The following is a 21,612-nucleotide window of genomic DNA, read 5'->3' as shown; positions in this document are numbered from 1 at the left end:
GACTTCACAATGCAGATGGAAGGCCATCCTTTTGTTCGCTAATGAAAATATTTTCATCGTTCGTTTTGGTGTAGCTTTCGCTTAGTGGCAGAGTTGCCACATTCACTGATTTTCTTGGAAGGATTTGCAAAGACCTTCGGGTTTGTAGATTAGAAAAACATTTTCTTATGATTCACTGGTAAAAGTACAGAATTAACAAGCGAAAACTTAATACTAGTTAATAAAAGAAAATTTCTAATTAAATTCTTTTCCCATTTCGCATTCGTCCTAATAAGGATGGTTTGTAGATAACTATGTTGATACAAGACGAGAATCTTTTGAAACAATTCAAACCTTGTCGACGATTGTTTTTACTGCGTACATACATGCGATCTTTCCCCTTTCTCAGCTCACACCGAATGAGCACGCTTCGCATCAAGGCGTTCCTATTTATTGACTTCACAATGCAGATGGAAGGCCATCCTTTTGTTCGCTAATGCAAATATTTTCATCGTTCGTTTTGGTGTAGCTTTCGCTTAGTAGCAAAGTTGCCACATTCACTGATTTTCTTGGAAGGATTTGCAAAAACCTTCGGGTTTGTAGATTAGAAAAAAACATTTTCTTATGATTCACTTGTAAAAGTCCAGAATTAACAAGCGAAAACTTAATACTAGTTAATAAAAGAAACTTTCTAATTAAATTCATTTCCCATTTTGCATTCGTCCTAATAAGGATGGTTTGTAGATAACTATGTTGATACAAGACGAGAATCTTTTGAAACAATTCAAACCTTGCCGACGATTTTTTTACTTCGTAAATGCGATCTTACCTCTTTCGCAGCTCACACGGAATGAGCACGCTTCGCATCAGAGCGTTCCTATTTATTGACTTCACAATGCAGATGGAAGGCCATCCTTTTGTTCGCTAATGAAAATATTTTCATCGTTCGTTTTGGTGTAGCTTTCGCTTAGTAGCAAAGTTGCCACATTCACTGATTTTCTTGGAAGGATTTGCAAAAACCTTCGGGTTTGTAGATTAGAAAAAAACATTTTCTTATGATTCACTGGTAAAAGTCCAGAATTAACAAGCGAAAACTTAATACTAGTTAATAAAAGAAACTTTCTAATTAAATTCTTTTCCCATTTTGCATTCGTCCTAATAAGGATGGTTTGTAGATAACTATGTTGATACAAGACGAGAATCTTTTGAAACAATTCAAACCTTGCCGACGATTTTTTTTACTGCGTAAATACGATCTTTCTCCTTTCGCAGCTCACACGGAATGAGCACGCTTCGCATCAGAGCGTTCCTATTTATTGACTTCACAATGCAGATGGAAGGCCATCCTTTTGTTCGCTAATGAAAATATTTTCATTGTTCGTTTTGGTGTAGCTTTCGCTTAGTGGCAGAGTTGCCACATTCACTGATTTTCTTGGAAGGATTTGCAAGGACCTTCGGGTTTGTAGATTAGAAAAACATTTTCTTATGATTCACTGGTAAAAGTACAGAACTAACAAGCGCAAACTTAATACTAGTTAATAAAAGAAACTTTCTAATTAAATTCATTTCCCATTTTGCATTCGTCCTAATAAGGATGGTTTGTAGATAACTATGTTGATACAAGACGAGAATCTTTTGAAACAATTCAAACCTTGCCGACGATTTTTTTACTTCGTAAATACGATCTTTCCTCTTTCGCAGCTCACACGGAATGAGCACGCTTCGCATCAGAGCGTTCCTATTTATTGACTTCACAATGCAGATGGAAGGCCATCCTTTTGTTCGCTAATGAAAATATTTTCATCGTTCGTTTTGGTGTAGCTTTCGCTTAGTGGCAGAGTTGCCACATTCACTGATTTTCTTGGAAGGATTTGCAAAGACCTTCGGGTTTGTAGATTAGAAAAACATTTTCTTATGATTCGCTGGTAAAAGTACAGAATTAACAAGCGAAAACTTAATACTAGTTAATAAAAAAAAACTTTCTAATTAAATTATTTTCCCATTTTGCATTCGTCCTAATAAGGACGGTTTGTAGATAACTATGTTGATACAAGACGAGAAACTTTTGAAACAATTCAAACCTTGCCGACGATTTTTACTGCGTATATACAATCTTTCCCCTTTCGCAGCTCACACCGAATGAGCACGCTTCGCATCAAGGCGTTCCTATTTATTGACTTCACAATGCAGATGGAAGGCCATCTTTTCGTTCGATAAATGAAAATATTTTCATCATTCGTTTTGGTGTAGCTTTCGCTTAGTGGCACAGTTGCCACATTCAATGATTTTCTTGGAAGGATTTGCAAAAACCTTCGGGTTTGTAGATTAGAAAAACATTTTCTTATGATTCACTGGTAAAAGTACAGAATTAACAAGCGCAAACTTAATACTAGTTAATAAAAGAAACTTTCTTTTTACATTTTGAATTCGTCCTAATAAGGACGGTTTGTAGATTGTTTTTACTGCGTACATACATATGATCTCGCCCCTTTCGCAACTCACACCGAATGAGTACGCTTTGCAGCCTTCGATGATTTGGTGGCATTTTTAGTGGCAGTTACTACCGCCTTTCAGTGACTGCGTTTCTTAGCCTTTGGTTTTTTGGCCTTCTCACCGCCACCACCTCCACCAACGTTTGTCTTCTCTCCGGTGGTAGCCGATTTTATTGGTCGTCCGATGCAGCTTCTCACGACCACGCACGTCTGTTATGCACTGCGTCTTACACACGTCTGGCTTTGTGAAAAGCTGCGACACCCCTATTTATAGGTTTTATCATTAATTTTGATTCTTATTTAAAAAAATTATATAGCAAACAACGTATCGGTAGCAAGCATTGAACGTTTTCCTTCCGATTTATGAAACAAGATTGGCAATCCGTTTAGTAAAAAAAGTTATTAAGGTTCAAAATGTACGTAACGCTTTCGCTAATATGTACTACTATCGCTTTCTCGCTCGTTCTCGTGGCGTGCATGAGCCTTTCCTTTCCGTCCGAACTCTAATGGCATAACCAAAACTTATATGCCGGCTTTCCCCCACCAACTGCTCTTGTCAAGCAACCCAATACGAATAATCATAGGAACAAACATGTAGGGGACCTATATATAAACTTTTCATTATTTTATTGTTCGGTTACTGCACCATATTGACGGCTCTGTGCGGGATGGGCTGAAAATTTTCACTTTTCCGGGTCGTTTTCGAAAGATTTTTCAAAACACTATTTTTCCATTGATAATGAATGTCCTACATATTCCAAAATTTAATACAACATTGGTACAAATAATTTCGACAAAATGCCGAAGAAATTGATTAAATCTATTCAGTACAACAAAAGATATAAGCGTTCAAAATATTACATCATTTTTCTTCCGAAATTTTGAAAACGAGCCCCTATATTGAAAGGTAAGTCGTTAGTCACGACAAAAAATATGCAGTTTTTCTTCAGGTTCCATGTTTGACATGATAGATTCTACACTTTGAAAAAATAGTTCAAATGATTTTTTGTGAGCATTTTCAGGTGGAAAGTACACAGTATATGCACTTCTCCTGATATTACTGCTTTTGCCCATATATGTTCAAATTCTATATGTTTCATGGTTTCTATTTCTTCTGAAGAAAAGTTTGCGTTTATGGCTATAATGACTCCTCCTCCAGACATTTTCTTACGAAGAGACAAATTACGGTCATGCCGAAAAACATTAAATTAATTTCCAAAAATTTCTTCGCTTCTTACGCTTTCATCCCAGCTACTTTCTGTTCCAAGAATTATATTAAAAGAAGATGAAATTATTTTTTGTTGGATTTCTTTCATTTTGAAAAATTTCAGTCGAATTCTGTTGTGGATGCGAAGAAATTTTTGGAATATTTAAATTACTTACAGTTATATTTTCTTCCTCTATAGAGGGCGTCGTTACTTCCGAAAATTCGACGTTCCAAATTTATGTGTAGCTTCGCGGAGTTGTTGAAAGCGCCTGGTTCTTTCGCTTGATAAAAAAATCCATAGGAGTCAAGGTCTGCTGCTGACTCGTTTCAGTTTAGCCCATATTCCTGATAGATTTCGATAAAAATGCGCAGGTGATGGTCAGGAGCGGTCGGTAGTCCTTCGGATGCGAGCGTCATTTTGATACTGGTCGGCGTCATTCCTTCCACGCAAATAGATTTGTGTTGGTCTTTCGTATATGCCAGGTAGGGGAATCCTGGGCCAGTTGGCAGTGTTTTCAGTTTTCATTTTTTACCGCTTTGATTTTGGTAGATCTTGTAAAATAGAACCCGTTGCATGGAAGGGTAGACTGTTGGCAACATCTCTGAATTTTATTAAAATGTTTGATACGTTGTCTTCATTTCTAGAGACAAAAATATGTGACGCGGAAAAGCCGCCAACTTACCCCAGCATCGGGGTAATGTGGCGGTATGTATGGGGTAAGTTGGCGGACTGCCAAAAAATAAGCAATCCAATGAAAATACAATTACATCAAGGTCACAATTTTTCAAAGGTCCTCATGATGTTTCAAACAATAGGTTATCAATGTACTGATCAGATAATTATCATTGTAATATTGAATTAAATCAGTCAGCATCAATAAATTTTTAACTTCAATCCACCTATTTTTTTTTTGTGTGGGGAGGGGGTGTAGTTAAACCCCATAGCATCCTCTTTGCTACACCACTGCTTGAAGTCATTCATTTCGCTTTTCATTTTCCGAGATATGTTTCAGATCAATTCGAGGGTTATAAGTCAGAAGGTTCGCGCAAGTGATTTTTTTGCACCGATAAGTGATCAAGTTCCATCTAGACAACTTGGAATTGTTCGGTAGTTATTCTAGCGGTTGAAGATAGAAAAATGAAATACGAAATTCGTTTTATTGAAACAATATTTCGCTTATTTAAATGGATTATTACTATATTGAACAACAAATAGGTGACAAAGGGTAATCCATAAACAATAAGCCATAACTTTTAAAGTATTCGAAATATGTATTTTATGTCGTTAGTAAAGTTGTTCGCAAAAGTAAGAGCTACAAATTAGCTGAAGGCATTATTTCAATACAATTACTTCCAAGAAAATTTATGAAAATATCTCACATCGTGAGCCTCCTGTAATATTGTTGTTACCTTCTTCGGTTGCGCTGATCAGACATCTCGGAGTCTGCCGGCAGTCTTTTGCTATGTGACCTTCTTCCCCCGCACTTTCTGCATAATTTGCTCCTACCAGGTCCACTGCAGTTTCTCGCCAGGTGGCCGAACTCTTGACACTTAAAGCACACTTCCGGTCGTTGAGAGACACTCAATGGACATACCGACCAGCCAAGTTTGATCTTCCCCATTTTAAGTGTCTTGTTCGCTGCTTCGACTGGAAGCCTAACTGAAGCCGCTTGCGTGCCGAAAGGTCCCTTGCTCATTCGGATCATCATCTGCATTTCTCCAAGCTCGCACTGCTTTTTTCTAGAGTTTCTCTTAGCTTTTCGTCCGAGGATATCTCATCCATGTCCTCACATTGGATGGTTGCCTCCAGGTACAAGGCTCTCACTTTCATCACTTCACCAGCTTTCTCGGTGAGCTCCTTATAAGTAGAGCTGTTGGACTTCGGATCCTTTCTCCGGTGCGGGTGCGCCTGATTTTCTTGACATCTGAGCCCAGTTCCTTGAGTACCGGGGTTGTCTTCATTGCGCGCAGTACCTCCTTGTATGAGTCACCATTAGCTTTGACTATGAGTGCTTCCCCCTTGCTTCATCCCTAGAAAAGCTTTCGCTTTTCGGGCCTATCCTTATTGTTCGCCCTCCGTTTTGTGCTGCCGACGACTTCCCATTTGGTGGCGCTTCGTGCGCTACGCGTACCATTACTCCGGGGCCTCCTTGTGTTTCTTGGAACCTCCTGGTCTTGCATCACCTGGAGAAGCTCTTGGCCTGTTCTGTGTAGATAGGAACGTCCTCTAGGGCTTGTCTTTCGCCTTGTGAGATTCTCTCACTTTCGGTGGTGCCACTGTTTGCCTTATTTTGAAGGACATATTGGCCATCAACAGCTCCTTTGCGGTTACCTCCGCTTTCTGCTCCAAGGTTCTCCATTCCTTGACGGCCAATCCGAGGACCAGTGTCTTGATGTCCTTGTGCACATTACTCCTTTTGTCAACAAAGTTGTGCAGTTCGTCCACCAGTTTTTTAGCTACTGCTATACTCGGCAAGCTTGGAATTTTCAACCAGGCGCTCCCCTTCTGCTTTTGCTGCTTCTGTTGAAGCTGCTGATGCTGTTGAGGCTGCTCCTCGTGTGGAAGCTGCGGCCGCTATTTCTCCTGGTCGTGCTGTTGTTGCACTAGACGGCTTAGCCGTGGTGGTGACCTCGTTAAACCGCTTTTGGAGAAGTGATTCGCCGCGTCTACTTCCTATGTATGTATATTAGAGTGGGTCAAAATGATCACTGTTTCAGCACAGCACTTTTTTGGTTCCATTTGGGGTCCCAAGTAACTGTGCAAAATATGGAGTCGATTGCTTTTGACTTGGCGTAGCGCATTGCGTTTGAAATTTGTATGGAAATTAGTGTGGGAAAACCTACTTTGCATTTTCAATTCTACAGACTACAATTCTTCCTGCAGTATACAACTAATTAAATAGAAGTATAGTCCAGGATATGCTGAACAACTTTGCCGAAGGATGTATGGTGTTGGAATGTCTCTAAAACAAGTTATAGTTGTTCAAAGTTTGATAGCTCGAATTAATTGCCAAAAATCATTTTCTTTGCCAACACTGCCAGTGTACCAATGATATTTCATATAACATACCGAAATAACATCATATAGTTTAGATTTATCACATTGGTATGTTTGGATGAATTATTCAAAAGCCTTAGCTTAATTCCATGGGCGTCGATAGTTGGGTACTAGGGCGTAGTGAGGGGAGGGGAGAGTGGTTTTAATATATAGAAATTCGAACTGAAATATTGTCGAGTTGGAAAATTCAGATGAAATAATTTGAAACATTTGCATAATAGTAACGATGAAACGAAACTGTATCGCTTTGTATTGGCTTATATCAGTAGAAGTAAAATTACAGACTGAATCAACTGATGTTGAGTTGATATGTCAGAGGATTGTATTGATATTATATTTCAGTTTAAGACGCATTATGATTTGATAGGATGTTTTTTTTCGATCACCTGAGGCAAAAATTGCTGTTGAACTGGGGCTCTTGTGACTTTTTTTTGTTGAAATCATAAATTAGCTTCAAGCCTTGTTCAGCGACGTCGTTGACAACCATCAAGGAACCCACTCGTTTTGCATTAAGGTAAACCTTATTTTTACTCCTCTCGTTTGCTAGTCTCCGCAAGAAAAAATCTGTTGAAATTTCCATCATGTCAAAGAACTCCTTCGTGTCTGTAACTTTACTTACTTTGATATAAGTCGATGCAAAGGGTTACAGTATGTTTCATTTCATCGTTACATTTCATTATTTCAGCTATTTCAGTTCGAATTTTTATATGGTAAAATCACCCCTCCCCCTTGCGCCTCACTACGCCCTAATACTCAACTATCTACGTCCATGGAATTGAACTGAGACTTTTGAATGATTCATCCAAACATACCAATGTGGCAAATCTAAAGTATATGTTATTTTGGAATGGTACATGAAATATCATAGATAAACCCGCAGTGTTGGCAAAGAAAATGATTTTTTGCAATTAATTCGAACTATCAAACTTTGAACAACTATAACTTGTTTTAGAGACATTCTAACATCAGGATGTACCTTCGGCAAAGTTGTTCAGCATATCCTGGACTATACTTCTATTTAATTAGTTGCATACTGCAGGAAGAATTGTAGTCTGTAGAATTGAAAACGCAAAAAAGTAGGGTTTTCTATACTAATTTCCATACAAATTTCAAACGCAATGCGCTACACCGGGTCAAAACCAAACAACTCCAAATTTTGCACATTTACTTGGGACCCCAAATGAAACCAAAAAAGTGTTGTGCTCGGTTGATGTGATTACGATTACGTTTTTCCATGTAACAATGCCCCACCCTATTGTGTATATGTGTATGTATGTATATATGTGTGTGTGTTTCATTTAAACACAATTTTCTCAGAAATTGCTGAACCGATTTTCACAAACTTAGTTTCATATGAAAGGTAAAACGCTCCCATAAGCTGCCATTGAATTTTTAGTTGATCTGACTTCCGGTTCCGGAGTTACGAGTTGAAGAGTGCGGTCACACAGAAAATTCCCATAAAAACTGGTACAACCATGATGTCCAAATGATGTAAAACATATTAAATGGGTGCAGCATTACTCTAGTTTGGGGGTGTGGATCCCTTATGATCAATCAAAGCAGTTTTGACCACATTGATTACCTATTGCGGTTCATGATGCCCCCAGGAAACTCGCCAACTTCCTAAGCCAATAACACAACAATTTCTCAGCGAATTTTTGAATGATTTTTACAAATTTGATTTAAAATGAAAGATGCAGTAATCCCATTGTCTGCTGCAGAATTTCATGCGGTTCTGACTCTTGGTTCCAGAATTACAGGTTGGTTAGTAATGTTACACTGGAATTTTCCATATAAATCGGTACAATCGTAATATCTCACAGGCTAAAAACTATTGAAATGGTCACCAAATTACTTCGATTTACTCGTCTAGGTCACTGATTGCCAATCAAACATTTTTTGAATATATTGTCCACTATCGACGATTCCGGAAGTCCCAGATTCCGGGCATATTCCACAACTAGTCACATCGGTTCTTCGGTGATGACTGAATCGATTTTCTCAAACAAAGTCTCACATGGAAAGTAAAATATGCAGTTGAGTATTGCGTCGCTACCCCCTGCTTGTCTGCACACCTCCTTCCTTCATCACTCCCCTCCCCTTGGACATTTCAACAATTTTATTGAGCAAAACCAGCTAATGAATCACAGTTTGAATAAATGAGAGTGGCACTATTTCACCACCAGGTGGATTAAAACAGGTTTTCTTATTGAAAATAACTCTTTACAATGCCAATAACTTTTAAACAGGGAAAAACAAGTAAACCACTCGGTAAACAAATTAAAGTGCAAGAAAAGCACAACAAATGCTGGAAAATCCGATCTCCCCAAGACCCTCAATGGAAATACTCGAGTTGAAGTTTGTCTCATTCCGTCAACAAATACATAACTATATTTTACAATTCGACTTGAAATGAAGGGTTAAAGTCGCAATAATTAGCCATTCTTACTTAAGCATGTCTTGAGTAAATCTTTCTTAAGCATGTCATGAGTAAATCGGAAATTACAGCTGTTCAAAAACTCAATGCATACACATGACACTATAAACTGACAATTTCGTTGCGCCTATTTCATAAAAATAGCTTAAATGCAACCAAATGGCGAGTAATCAAATGTATTTGATTATGTATTGAAACGAACTTGAACCCGAGTATTTCCATAGAAGGCCGCCTTGGGAAGATCTACCAGCCTTTGTTATGCTTTTCTTGCACTTTAATTTGTTTACCGAGTGGTTTGCCCGTTTTTGCTTTTTAGAAGTTATCGGCTTTGTAAAAAGAACTATGTTCAATAAAAAATGTGAATATCTCCACACATACAAGCGATAGCAAGTTTCTGTCTTCGGCAAGGTAATGCAGTTTAGCAGTCCAAAGTTCTAGAACATTTTTATATCTCGAAAAACTTAAATGCTAGAGAGTGGAAAAAATGTTTGTAATCAGTTTTTCCACTACTTTGCTGAAGTAAGTATTTGCCTATATGAAATAATGAAGAAAAAAAAATTGTAAGTCACTATTAGGGGGATTTATCATCAATCCGTTAAGACGGAAAGAAGAGGAGTTCTATTCCAAGAAACTTTCTCAAAGACACCACATTGCTAAAGTCAACAGTTTTGACGCAATCTAACAAACCCCCTTTTTTGCTCTTTGGGATCACTGCGCAATCGGTGGATCACAGGTTTGCTTACGACGGGTGCTACTTTATGGAGGTTTTCGATACAAAATCGGGCTCTGGAGTGATGTTCTAGTCTTTATTTCAGAACAATAACGAAACACGTTTAGAATAGAAAATTACTGAGAGTTTACAGAAATTAAACCTGGCTTTAATTATTTCTTCTATCATCACACAGCACTGCCATAAACATTTGGCATTACGGGATGAGGTATACTGTCAGCTTATCAAACAGACCACTGCCAATCGTTCGTCTTGTCCAGAATCTGCGCAACGAGCCTGGCGTCTTTTAAGCATACTAGCAGCGTACTTTGGGTGCTCTGAAGCCTTACGTCCGTACTTAATTGAACACCTGACATCCGCTGCATCGGATCGACGTAGATCATGCCATGGAACCGCCGCCGTTTGCCTAACGAACTTACGTAAAACTGCACGGTGTGGTGGAAGAAAAAATGTACCAAGTGTAGAAGAAGTCACAGCAGTATCAGCCGGACGGTGAGATGTTCTATTTTTGAATCAACAAAATTTACTTTATATCAATTACTTTATATTAATGTTTACAGATCCGCAAGAAGACAAATCTATCGATTGCCAGGTGGAGCAGAACGTATAGTCAATACACGATGTTCAACGGTTGTTGGTGACGTAATAACAGAATTGTGTTCTCTCCTGGGGATTGAGGTTTCAGCGGAACAACAAGAATTTTCTTTGTATTGTATTGTTCAAGGTGATGCCTTTACAATGCCTCTCGCGGCAGATGAATATATCCTTGATGTCACAACTGAATTGCTGAAATCAGGACAGCCGTTTTATCTCATTTTTTGCCGCTCAGTGTGGCATTTCTCTCTGAAACGAGACCCTGCACCAACACCTTTATACATAGAAGTGTTGTTCAATCAAGTTGCACCCGATTACTTGGAAGGGCTACTATTAGAACTGCCAAGTGGTGGAGCGCCAACACCTGATTACGTGCGTGACATGGCTAGAATTGCTGCAATTTTACACAGAGCTGCTGATTTGAATCATTTACCAGCAATGAAAGAAATTAAGTTTCTTCTACCTAAGCCAGCATTATCTTTACGGGAGCTCCGTCCAGCTCAATGGGTCGCATTGGTCCAGTCAGCATGGCCGTCTATTGCCGGACTAAGCCCTATACAAGTGAAGGCACAATTTCTGAATGTACTCTCTTCTTGGCCATTATTTGGAAGTAGTTTTTTCGCAGTTAAACGTGTTTGGTCAGAGGAAAGTCCTGCTGAGGAAATCAGTCCTATGTGGAGAGAACTTATTCTTGCTTTGAACAGAAGAGGGGTATTATTCTTGGACCCTAATACACATGAAACAATGCAGCATTGGCCATTTAACGAAGTGATTTCTACAAGAAAGGTAAGTATGTCACGCACTCGATGTTACTTTCCCGCATATTTTGGTTGACCTACAAATCGTTGAGGAAAGTTTTTTACACACAAAAAAACAAAATGAAATATTCATATTTTCCTCAAGATCCATATTGAATTTCAAACAAATCACTCAAAAAACACAATACTATCCGCCAGAAAAAAATAACATGGATGTGTTGAGATCGAAATATGATTTTGGAAGATAGAAGAAAAATGATATAAAATAGCATTTTCCACTTGTGTCTAGTAAATCAGAGAGATTGAAAATAAAGAATAATAAAAAGTAGGTCAAGTAAGTAGCTATCATGGTGAGTACTAAATTGAAAGACGTAATCAGATTATGTGCACACGGTCAGGTTCTCAAGTTACGCACATTTATATTGAAAGTAAAAAATAAAAACAATATGCAATATTCCTACTTTAAACCCATTTGTACATAAAGGGCACAAAACCTAACTATATAAGTCCAGGAAATTGCGTTTCGACTTCGTCTGCTTTGAACCAACTCAGATACCAGGCAGACGCCAGTCCAAATTTGAAAACCCTATTTGGGAACACACTAAACGACCCATAACCTACGATGTCCCGTTACGTTAGGGGTCGTTTATTGTGTTCACAAGAAATATCCAGAAATGTAAACACTATTTGTTAGCACACTAAATGACCCTATAGGGGAAACCGAGGAGATTTGAAACAGAGGCGAGTTTAAACAGTACCCATTACTAGCGAAACAATACCGTTAGATATTAAACAATAATGCATTTGTTTTATTTATATCGTAACCGCACAACAAAAACGAGCAACAGTAAGTTTTCGTTGTATTTTCCAAATTATTATAAATAGGATATTAGGTGGTATTGAATCATGAAAATATCGTACTTTTGTAGTCTTACAATTAACAATTGTAGATTGTATTCGTTTCTTTTCATCGTTGCAATGTATATATTGTAAATTGTGGATTAAGCTTTACTTTTCGACCTAGGAGAGTTGAAACATTGTATGGATCAACTGCATGCAACCTAAGGCGATTCGTAAACAACTATACTTTATCCGTTCTTGTTTAATATCGTTGTGCGGGGCTACTTTGGATATGTGAGGCTACTTTGCACACTTTAGTTTTTCAATATTTACTAACATACGAGCTTTTATTAGTTTTATTATACCTTTGACATTTGTAGAGCCATGTGTTTTAAACATGTTTTTCTTTAAATTCGTTTATTTGATTAGGCACGTTTGCGTTAGCTTAAAGGTGCCATTTTTCATTGTTTTCATTTTGAATTTCTTAAAACTAGGGGGTTACACATTTCAATATTATTTTGTTTTATATAATGAAACTAAAAAAAATTACAGCTAACTTATACATATACAAGAGGGAATAATATAATATTTATACGATTAAGGGGACTGGTAATTTTGTGTGTTCTTTGTATAGTAATGCACTTTATGATTTTTAGAAGGGAGATTGTTGGAGCAATTAAATATTAACTAAGCGGAACATTTTACAAAATTATTAACTAGAAATAACTAGGGGGAGTGGTTCAATTTTATTAAGATTAGGGGGAATTAATTAAGGCTATTTTAAAGTAGTGGTTCTGTTGGGCATTTCTTAACGAGATTAAATATTGGTCAACTAAAACTAGAAGATAGGGGGGCACATAAGTTTTGGGAAGATATTCAAGGGGAAAAGGGGGGGGGGGGGGGGGGGTGAAGTCATACATCTGTGTTTCAGAGACATGGAAGAGAGGGTGGACAAGGCTGACAGGAGAGGGGGGAGATATAAACTTTCAGTTTCCGGCATTATTACAGATTCGGACGGATGCATCATGTGTTGGGACGCCGGGCGGTCTTCTTCCAGCCGCCAGGGGTTTCTCCAGACGATTTTGTAGTACAGCTTAGATACGGATCAGACCATCGTTGGGGTACGGTAGGTGGAATAGGCCACTTCTGGGAATGATAAGAGAAAAGATAGGGGCATTTAAATTTGTATATTGTTGTTTTTGAGGAACGTGTATATAAGCGACATGTAGAGAATATCGCGACTTGCTAGTACATCTCGAAACCGGGACATTGGGTGATCTTCCTCGGGCCCGAAGGGAATTGAATAGTTGAGATCTGGCAGAACAGTACTCGGCGCATGCCCAGACAATATGTTCGATCTCGTGATAACCGTTGCCACAAGCGCAAATACCACTATCCGCGAGCCCAATACGCTGGAGATGAGCGTTCAGCGTATAGTGATTGGACATGAGCAGAGACATCACGCGAATGAAATCCCGACCCACATCCATCACCCTGAACCAAGGTTTCGTCGATACCTTAGGGATTATCTAATGTAGCCACCTTCCCAGTTCACCATTGTTCCATGCAGTTTGCAAACTTTCGAGGGTTCTCTGATGAGTGATACTGAAAAATTCGCTGAAGCTAATTGGTCTTTCATATATGTAAAGCGCCCGCCTTAGCTAAAGATTCCGCTTCTTCATTACCTGGAATGGAGCCAAACTAAGGTAATATTGTACGATCATACAGACAAAGCACGCATGCGCTCCCAGATTTTCCCCTGAAAATATGGAATGTGCTTTCTAGGTTTCATTGAACGGAGAGCCTCGACTGAGCTGAGGCTATCCGAGACAATAAAGTAATGATCAGTGGGCAAAGTATCAATGATCCCAAGCGTATATTGAATAGCAGCAAGTTCTGCGACGTAAACTGAAGCAGGATCATTGAGTTTGAATGAGGCGGTGAGGTTTTGATTGAATATACCGAAGCCAGTGGAGCCGTCGAGGTTTGACCCGTCGTTGTAAAACATCTTATTACAGTCGACTTCTCGAAATTTACTATGAAAGATGCTTGGGATCACTTGCGTATGTGATCCGGGATTCCACGAATCTCGTCTGTCATGGATGTTTCGAAGAATACAGTTGAATCAGAAGCATGAAAGAGATTGACACGGTTGGGATAGTATGAAGAAGGATTGATATTTTGTGCAATGTAATCGAATTACAAGGACATAAATCTGAGGCGACTTTATGGAACCATTTCGAATCGACTTTTTCATTCAAGCTTGCATACAATAAACCATTCGTTTCGAGAAGCGCAATGCCACCCCTGGTTTGAGAATTGAGCTCGATAAGCAATTCAAAATTTGCAATTAGTAACGGGTTCAACATATCGCATCGGATTAGCAATCGATATGAGAGGTCCCAAAATCGATTTTTCAGCGGAAGAACGCCCGCCAGCACTTCGAGACTCATCGTATGTGTCGAGTGCATGCAACCCAAAGTAACACGCAAACAACAATATTGGATTCGCTCTAGTTTGATGAAATGTATGTTTGCAGCGGAGCGGAAACAGAAACTTCCGTACTCCATCACCGACAATATCTGTAGCCAGCCCTGGTCGATTCCTAGCAAGCGTGCAGCTTATGCGCCACTTCCCGTAGGAAGACTGCACGCCGAGATTTGTTTGCCCGGATGAGACTCTTCTTAGGGCGAGTCCCTGAAGAAAATTCACCTAAAGAAATTATTCAGGATCGAACCAGACAGGCTTATCAAAAGTCAGCCTCCAAAAGTCGGGTAGACGACCCTATTATCAGTCAGTAGCAATCATCAAGAACCTATTTACCCTCAGAGAATACGCGGTAAGAAATTCCCCATACCTAACTTATCATCACTGGAACTGCAGCCACACACCACCAGGTAGCACAAACATGCAGAAAGTGAAGTTTTCACCACCAGTGCTCTATTGGCTAGCACTCTGCACCCGGGTTGTGTGTGGCGTTCATAAAAACGTTGTGTGTGGCGTTTATAAAAACGGAACTCGATATAATGGCCGACACACAACCTCACTTCATGGACGCGTCCCTAATTCTAGCCGTCCGTGGACGACTTCTCGGGCGTTTTGTGCTCTGGTGTCTCAAATCACTGTGGCGTCATCCCCGGACGCCACCCTTTACACTTAATTAGCAACAACGATACGACTCACCAGTTCTTTCTGCTAATGTTGGTTGCTGCTGCTGTCGATCGTTCTGCTGCGATGACGGGCGATCACGTCGATCGGCCGCGCCGGTTTCTGACCAGCGGTAGTTAGTTGCTGCTGATGCTTGCTTTATTCGGCCGGAAAAGCTGCGATGGTTTTCCGGTGGCTGAAGGAAACGGTTTGTCGATGGACCGTTCTTCCTTCCGGCGGCGTATCGGTGCCGGGTTCAACTGCGTCCTGCGTTTAGAACCTGCGCGCGTGTGATTTTGTCCTCTCTCCTTCCTCTCGTTCGTAGAATCTGTGCGAAATGAAAAGGGCCGTGTGGCTATTGCACAACGGGGTCATTAGCACATGTGGGGGTCAATGGCACGAAACTTTGAGCACATTTACCTTTCTGCTATTTCTTCTACACACACTTTCCTACGCACGCACTATCTACTCAATTTCAACTTGATCCGAGCTATTTGGACGGGAGAGCAAAGAATTAGACAAATTCACAGTACTATCAGTGGACAAACTACGCGAGCTTCCAAAACGTTTGGCGGACTGGGACGAAATGGACTAGCAGCGTTAATCCTCAGATTAGGGAAGGTAATTTCGTACGAACTTACAGGAAGTACGTATTTTCCTGCAAATTTCTTCGGGCAAGTTCGGAAATCAACGACCCTACTAGCTGTTTTATTCTGTCAGCTAACCTTTGGCTCTATCTGTCCCTTTCCATCATGCATTCCAAGCGAAGGATCGTCATGGTTTTCGTCTTCAGGAGAATCTCAACAGGCAATTTAATTTCTTCCCCTCGCGGAGAGCAGTATTTTCTAGGGTGTTGCGCAAGAGTCGATCAACGGTAGGTTGTCTAACTCTTGGCGCAAACAAATCAGACTGGTTCTACTAAAATTTGGAAAATATTGCTGAATATGCCATGACCGCTACATATCGTTGTTTGGTACAGCCTGATCAAGTCTCCTGGGTGCGCACCCCACCATGTTCCAGTTATTGTACGGAGAAAGTTGATCCTTTGTTGGCACTTCTGTTTCAGATACCTAATGTAACATCCTCAGGTTCCTTTAGAGTCGAACCAGACCCCGAGATATTTGAAAGTTGAAACCTGAGCAATAGTTTGACTCATTAATTGAAGCCAGTGCGGTAAAATATCAATTTCAAACGAAAATAATCATTTCAAGTGAAACTTCGAGCCTTTCACTGTAAACATACCATTACTATATCAGTTGAGTTCGGCTGCCGTCTTCGTTTGAGTAACTCAAAGTTCACTGTCAATTGAATAACAGGTTCTAGTCATTTGACGTTTTTGCCTGTTTAGTTTCTATTGAACACCAACCTCACATTAGCACGGTCTCAGCTAATGGAAGTGAACCATTCCAATGAACCACTCACAAATGAATATGAAGGAACACTCACTGACATAAAAATAACTCCGACCAAGATAATAAATAATATAGGGTAAAGGCTATGATAAGACGAGGCAACTCAAGACGGATACAGGTACGAGCATTTTTTCTCTGTATGAGTAAGGTTGTATTTTTTTTCGATGAAGCTGATAAATCAGGAGGATATGAAAAAGAAAAGAATAAAACAAATGACGTAGTGGGCTTTTCTGCTTAACAAACATAAAACAAATTCACTCAAAAATGACAAATGTTCCGAACCTTTCTTTCCCTTCTTCTTGGAGAGTTTTCTTTCCTTTCTTGTGCCCTGGTGAATAATTGTTGACAGATGACTGTATGCAACTAGCGAGGTTGGCAGTGCAGCCAATATCTTTGTCATATTTAGATATGTTGCTATAATACACATAATAATGACTGTTTTATTAACTCACATTTCGCCAAAATATATCTGGAACTAATCAATCCTAGATTTTTATCATATACTACATGTTTCTAGCAAATTTGGTCAGCATAACAGCCTATTCATCAGAATCAAATTTGCCACAAACTTTGAAATAGAGATGGACGTACTACCAAAATACAGAAATATACAGAAATCGTATTACTAGTTGCTTTATCTTGTCTTAGGTGTAAACGGGCGAACTCGTTAAAGGTCCAAGATGATAGATAACGGAAATCGATGGTTAGTCATTTTAAATGAAGGCGTAGTTGGTTGAGTGGTAAGCGTGACAGCCACCCATCCCAGTTAGTCTGGGTGCAATCCCAGCCGAGGTCGCTGAGATTTTTCTGAGGTGTAAAATCTTCCTTCGGAAGGGAAGTAAAGCCGTTGCCTAGCAAAAGCAAGTATCGGACTAACGTTCCTTCTGCTATCTACGTTCGGGCCAGGCCGGCGCCGGTTTTGTTCAATAAACACTTTAGGATTACCAGGAGTTGCACATTGAAAGATGTTTCCCTAATCCCAAGCACTACTACTGATTCCCTGTGCAACTTCAGCTAGTCTAGATCGATAACGGAGTAGCAGCTACGGGTGGTCGTACAAGGTCAAGCTCAAGCTCGATGGTTAAAGTCATTTTTAAATCAGAGATGAGGGCAACATGGATACCATTTGAAAGGAGGTTAGGCCATTTTGAAATCCAAGATTGCGGCCTATAGTGACCAAGAAACTGTGAAAACAACTATCAATATGGGTATCATTTAAAATAATCATAAAATACCGTAATTTATGAATTTAGGCCATTTTGAAAACAAAGATGGCGGTTTCGGGTAACCACCACAGTAAAAACCATGATCAATATATATCTATATCGCTTTTGCAATGATGGTCACTAGATGACGGAAACTGATGATTGAGGACATTTTGCAATCAATCAATCCAATATGGCGCCTTTTGGTTACCTCAAATCAATAAACCCACCTTCGATATGACCTATTTATAGCATTCATATCGAGCAGAACCTTTTCGAATTCTTTCTGAAAAAAAAGATTCTCGTAGACTATAGACTGTGCTCGTAATGTGTTCCTATATAACCAGTGTGGAAATGTTTTACCTCTTCACCATGTCATCGGAATTGTACATAGGGAACTATTGGTAGAGGTGCAAATAAATAGCTGAATTACATATTTGATTTTAGCAATGAATTTGACAGCTTCGTACAATTATGATAGCATACTGCGGCTATCATATTTCTTTTTCAAATTTTCTTAAATTCGCAGAGTTCAGACGAAAATAATGAATCTACTAATAACAGCTTATTGAAACTGGTTGCAATGAAACATGTTATTTGGTAGTACGTTCATCTCTATAATATTTTTGTTGCAAATTTGATTCTGATGAATAGGCTGTTATGCTGGCCAAATTTGCTAGAAACATGTAGTATGTGATAAAAATGTTGGATTGATTAGTACCAGATAAATGCGAAATGTGTGTCAATAAAACGATCATTATTATGTGTATTATAGCAACATATCTAAATATGACAAAGAAATTGGCTGCACTGCCAACCTCGCTAGCTGCATACACTCATCTGTCATCTGGCATAAGAAAGGCATGATAACCAAAAATACGAAGCCAGTTGTCTCTTTTTGTCTTAGGTTTACCCGGATCTCATTTGACTGGTGCTCACTGGGGAAATTGAAAGCTGATCTATTCATTTGAGAGGATCAAACGAAGGAGGTTGAATATGAATTGCGACTCATTTGAAAGCAGCGGTGAGTGAAGTGCCATGAACCCAGCTTCAGATTAACAACAACTGATGCGTTAAATGAATGTGAATGCTACTGCAGACGACTGATTGACTGCGTTCATTCAGTTTCGATTGAATGAAATGAAATTTTACTGCACTGATTGAAGCTGTAGTTGCGCTGGTTCACTTTCCTTGAAAATACAACTAGCTCAGTTTTCTCCGTGGAAAACTCAATACCCAGCTGGAGGGCCCAAGCAGACAAATTGTCCAAGGTATCTTACAATGGTCCTTACAGATCGACGGCCTGGGGTCCTGCAATAGAGACCACACCGTCATCTGCAAGCTACCTTAGCGTGCAAGAATTGACAAGACATTCGTCAATGTCACTCACGCAAAAGTTTTATAGAAGGAGACTTAGACATGAGCCCTAGGGAAGACCCATGTAGCTAATTCGTGATGTCGATAAATCACCATGCGAAAAATGTATATGTTTTTCAGACAGCAAGTTCATCAAAAAGTTGTTTAGAGTCGGTGAAAGACCATGCTGGTGCAGCTTCTCAGAAAGAATTTTGATAGAAACTGAATCAAAAGCCCCCTTTATATTTAGGAATACTGATGCCATCTGCTCTTTGCTAGCATATGCCATTTGAATTTCTGTTGAGAGCAACGCAAGACAGTCGTTCGTGCCTTTGCCTTTGCGGAAATCAAATTGTGTATCTGACAGTAAGCCATTTGCTTCAATCCAATTGTCGAGGTGAATCAAGATCATTTTCTCGAACAACTGTCGCATACAAGACAGCATCGCAATCGGTCAATACGAGTTGTGGTCGGAGGCTGGTTTTCCTGGTTTTGAATGGCGATGACCTTCACTAGCCTCCAGTCATGAGGGACAATATTACCCTCAAGAAACTTATTAAATAAATTCAACAAGCGTCTCTTGGCAGAGTCTGGCAGATTCTTTGACATGTTAAATTTGATTCTGGCCCTGGGGCTTTATTGTTACATGACACGAGAGCAAGTGAGAGCTCCACAATCGAAAACGGTGTTTCGTTCGCGTTATCGTGGGGGACGCGGCGCGGTAGATCTTCTGTGCCGGGGCGCAATCCGGACAAACCTTCTTAGCAAAATCGAATATCCAACGGTTTGAATATTGCACGCTCTCGTTAGTACTGCTTCGGTTACGTAAGCGCCGGGCCGTACTCCAAAGAGTGCTCATCGATGTTTCTCTCGTTAGTCCGTCGACAAACAGGCGCCAGTAGCTACGTTTTTTGGCTTTCATCAAACTCTTCATGCACGTTTCCGCCATCGCGTACTGTCGGTAGCTAGCTGGCTGCCCGTCGTCCCGGAAGGTCTTATACGCAGCGGCCTTCTCCGCGTACACGTCTGAGCGCTCTTTGTCCCACTATGGATTGGGAGGATGCCCGCGTGAGCTCACGTCTGATACGCGTTTAGTCTGAGCTTGAATCGCGGTATCGAGAATCAAGCCAGCCAGGAACCCGTACTCTTCCTCCAGAGGAAGCTCTTGAGTGCACTCGATTTTGTCTGATATCGCGGACGCGTAGCTCTTCCAATCAATATTTCGTGTGAGGTCATACGAAACATTGATTGTATTCAGTGGCCCTGAACCGTTAGCAATATTAATTACGATTGGCAGATGGTCGCTGCCGTGGGGATCAGAGACCACCTTCCACATGCAATCTAACCACACCGATGTCGAGCAGAGGGACAGGTCTAAGGCGCTCGGGCGCGCTGGAGGGGCAGGAATCCGTGTCATTTCACCCGTATTCAAAATGGTAATATTGAAGTTGTCGCAAAGCTCATGGAGTAGGGTAGATCGATTATCGTCATGAAGGCAACCCCATGCCGTACCGTGGGAGTTGAAGTCACCTAAAACTAGCCTCGGTGCGGGTTGGAGTTCCGCAATATCGCAAAGCCGTCGGTGACTGACTGGGGCTCTAGGGGGGATGTAGGTGGAAGCAATGCAAAGGTTTGGCAAGCGACAACTTCAATACCTGGTGTCGAGGGGAGGTGGATTCGGTTGAAAGAATAGCACTTTTTGATCCCAAAAAGTACTCCTCCGTAAGAGTCTTCTCGATCCAAGCGAATAATGTTAAAATTATGGAAGTGTAGGTCTATTTCTGAAGTAAGCCTTGTCTAGCATAGTTCCTGCATCGCATTTCAAGTTATTTAGTAAGATTTTAAAGGAATCGTTTTTCGGGATAATGCTTCTGCCATTCCACTGTAAAACAGTGATTAAATTCTTGACCTCGTTCGATGAATTAGACATCGAAGGAAACAATCGCTGAAAGGAGGGGTCGTTTCGAGGTGAACTGCATCATGAATATTTTTACTGCTCGACTAGGCGTAGAGTGTGCGAAATAACCTTGAACGCGGATTAGCACTATTTGTCGCTATAGAGTGTACGGACCGGCAACAAAAAACTTCTATCTCGAATGAGTGCTCGATAACGAATGTTTTTAAACATGATGCATATGCCTTTTGTCATTTTTCTTAACACTGTTTACCAAAACAAACAAAACACTTCACGATAAAAGTGATTGGAGGCTCGTAAAATAAGACTGCTTAACAAAACAGAAAATCTTAATTGTACCGAGACCACATACTGTTTTTCGGTAAGAAGAAGAAAAGAGATGAAAAATGGCGTTTTCCGTTTGTTTCTAGTACGTCAGGATCGGTTTTTATGACCATTTGAAGGTTTTTGTGTGATGAAAAATGGCGTTTTTCGTTTGTTTC

The 21,612-nt window shown here is 40.0% G+C and overlaps 1 protein-coding gene across 1 annotated transcript in view; it reads left to right on the top strand.

Moving 5' to 3' along the window:
- Window positions 1-21,612, top strand: part of LOC131693401 (unconventional myosin-XV) — a 723,994-nt gene that overhangs the window by 504,009 nt on the left and 198,373 nt on the right. Inside the window, exons 8-9 of the mRNA XM_058981178.1 lie at window positions 10,079-10,395; window positions 10,464-11,283. Of these exons, the coding sequence (XP_058837161.1) occupies window positions 10,079-10,395; window positions 10,464-11,283 (1,137 nt within the window). The remainder of the gene's footprint in view (window positions 1-10,078; window positions 10,396-10,463; window positions 11,284-21,612) is intronic.

The sequence above is a fragment of the Topomyia yanbarensis genome, chromosome 3 (assembly GCF_030247195.1).
Source record: "Topomyia yanbarensis strain Yona2022 chromosome 3, ASM3024719v1, whole genome shotgun sequence".
Lineage (NCBI taxonomy): Eukaryota > Metazoa > Arthropoda > Insecta > Diptera > Culicidae > Topomyia > Topomyia yanbarensis.
Note: the sequence above shows the minus strand (reverse complement) of the source record. Positions and strands in the feature narration are given on the sequence as shown.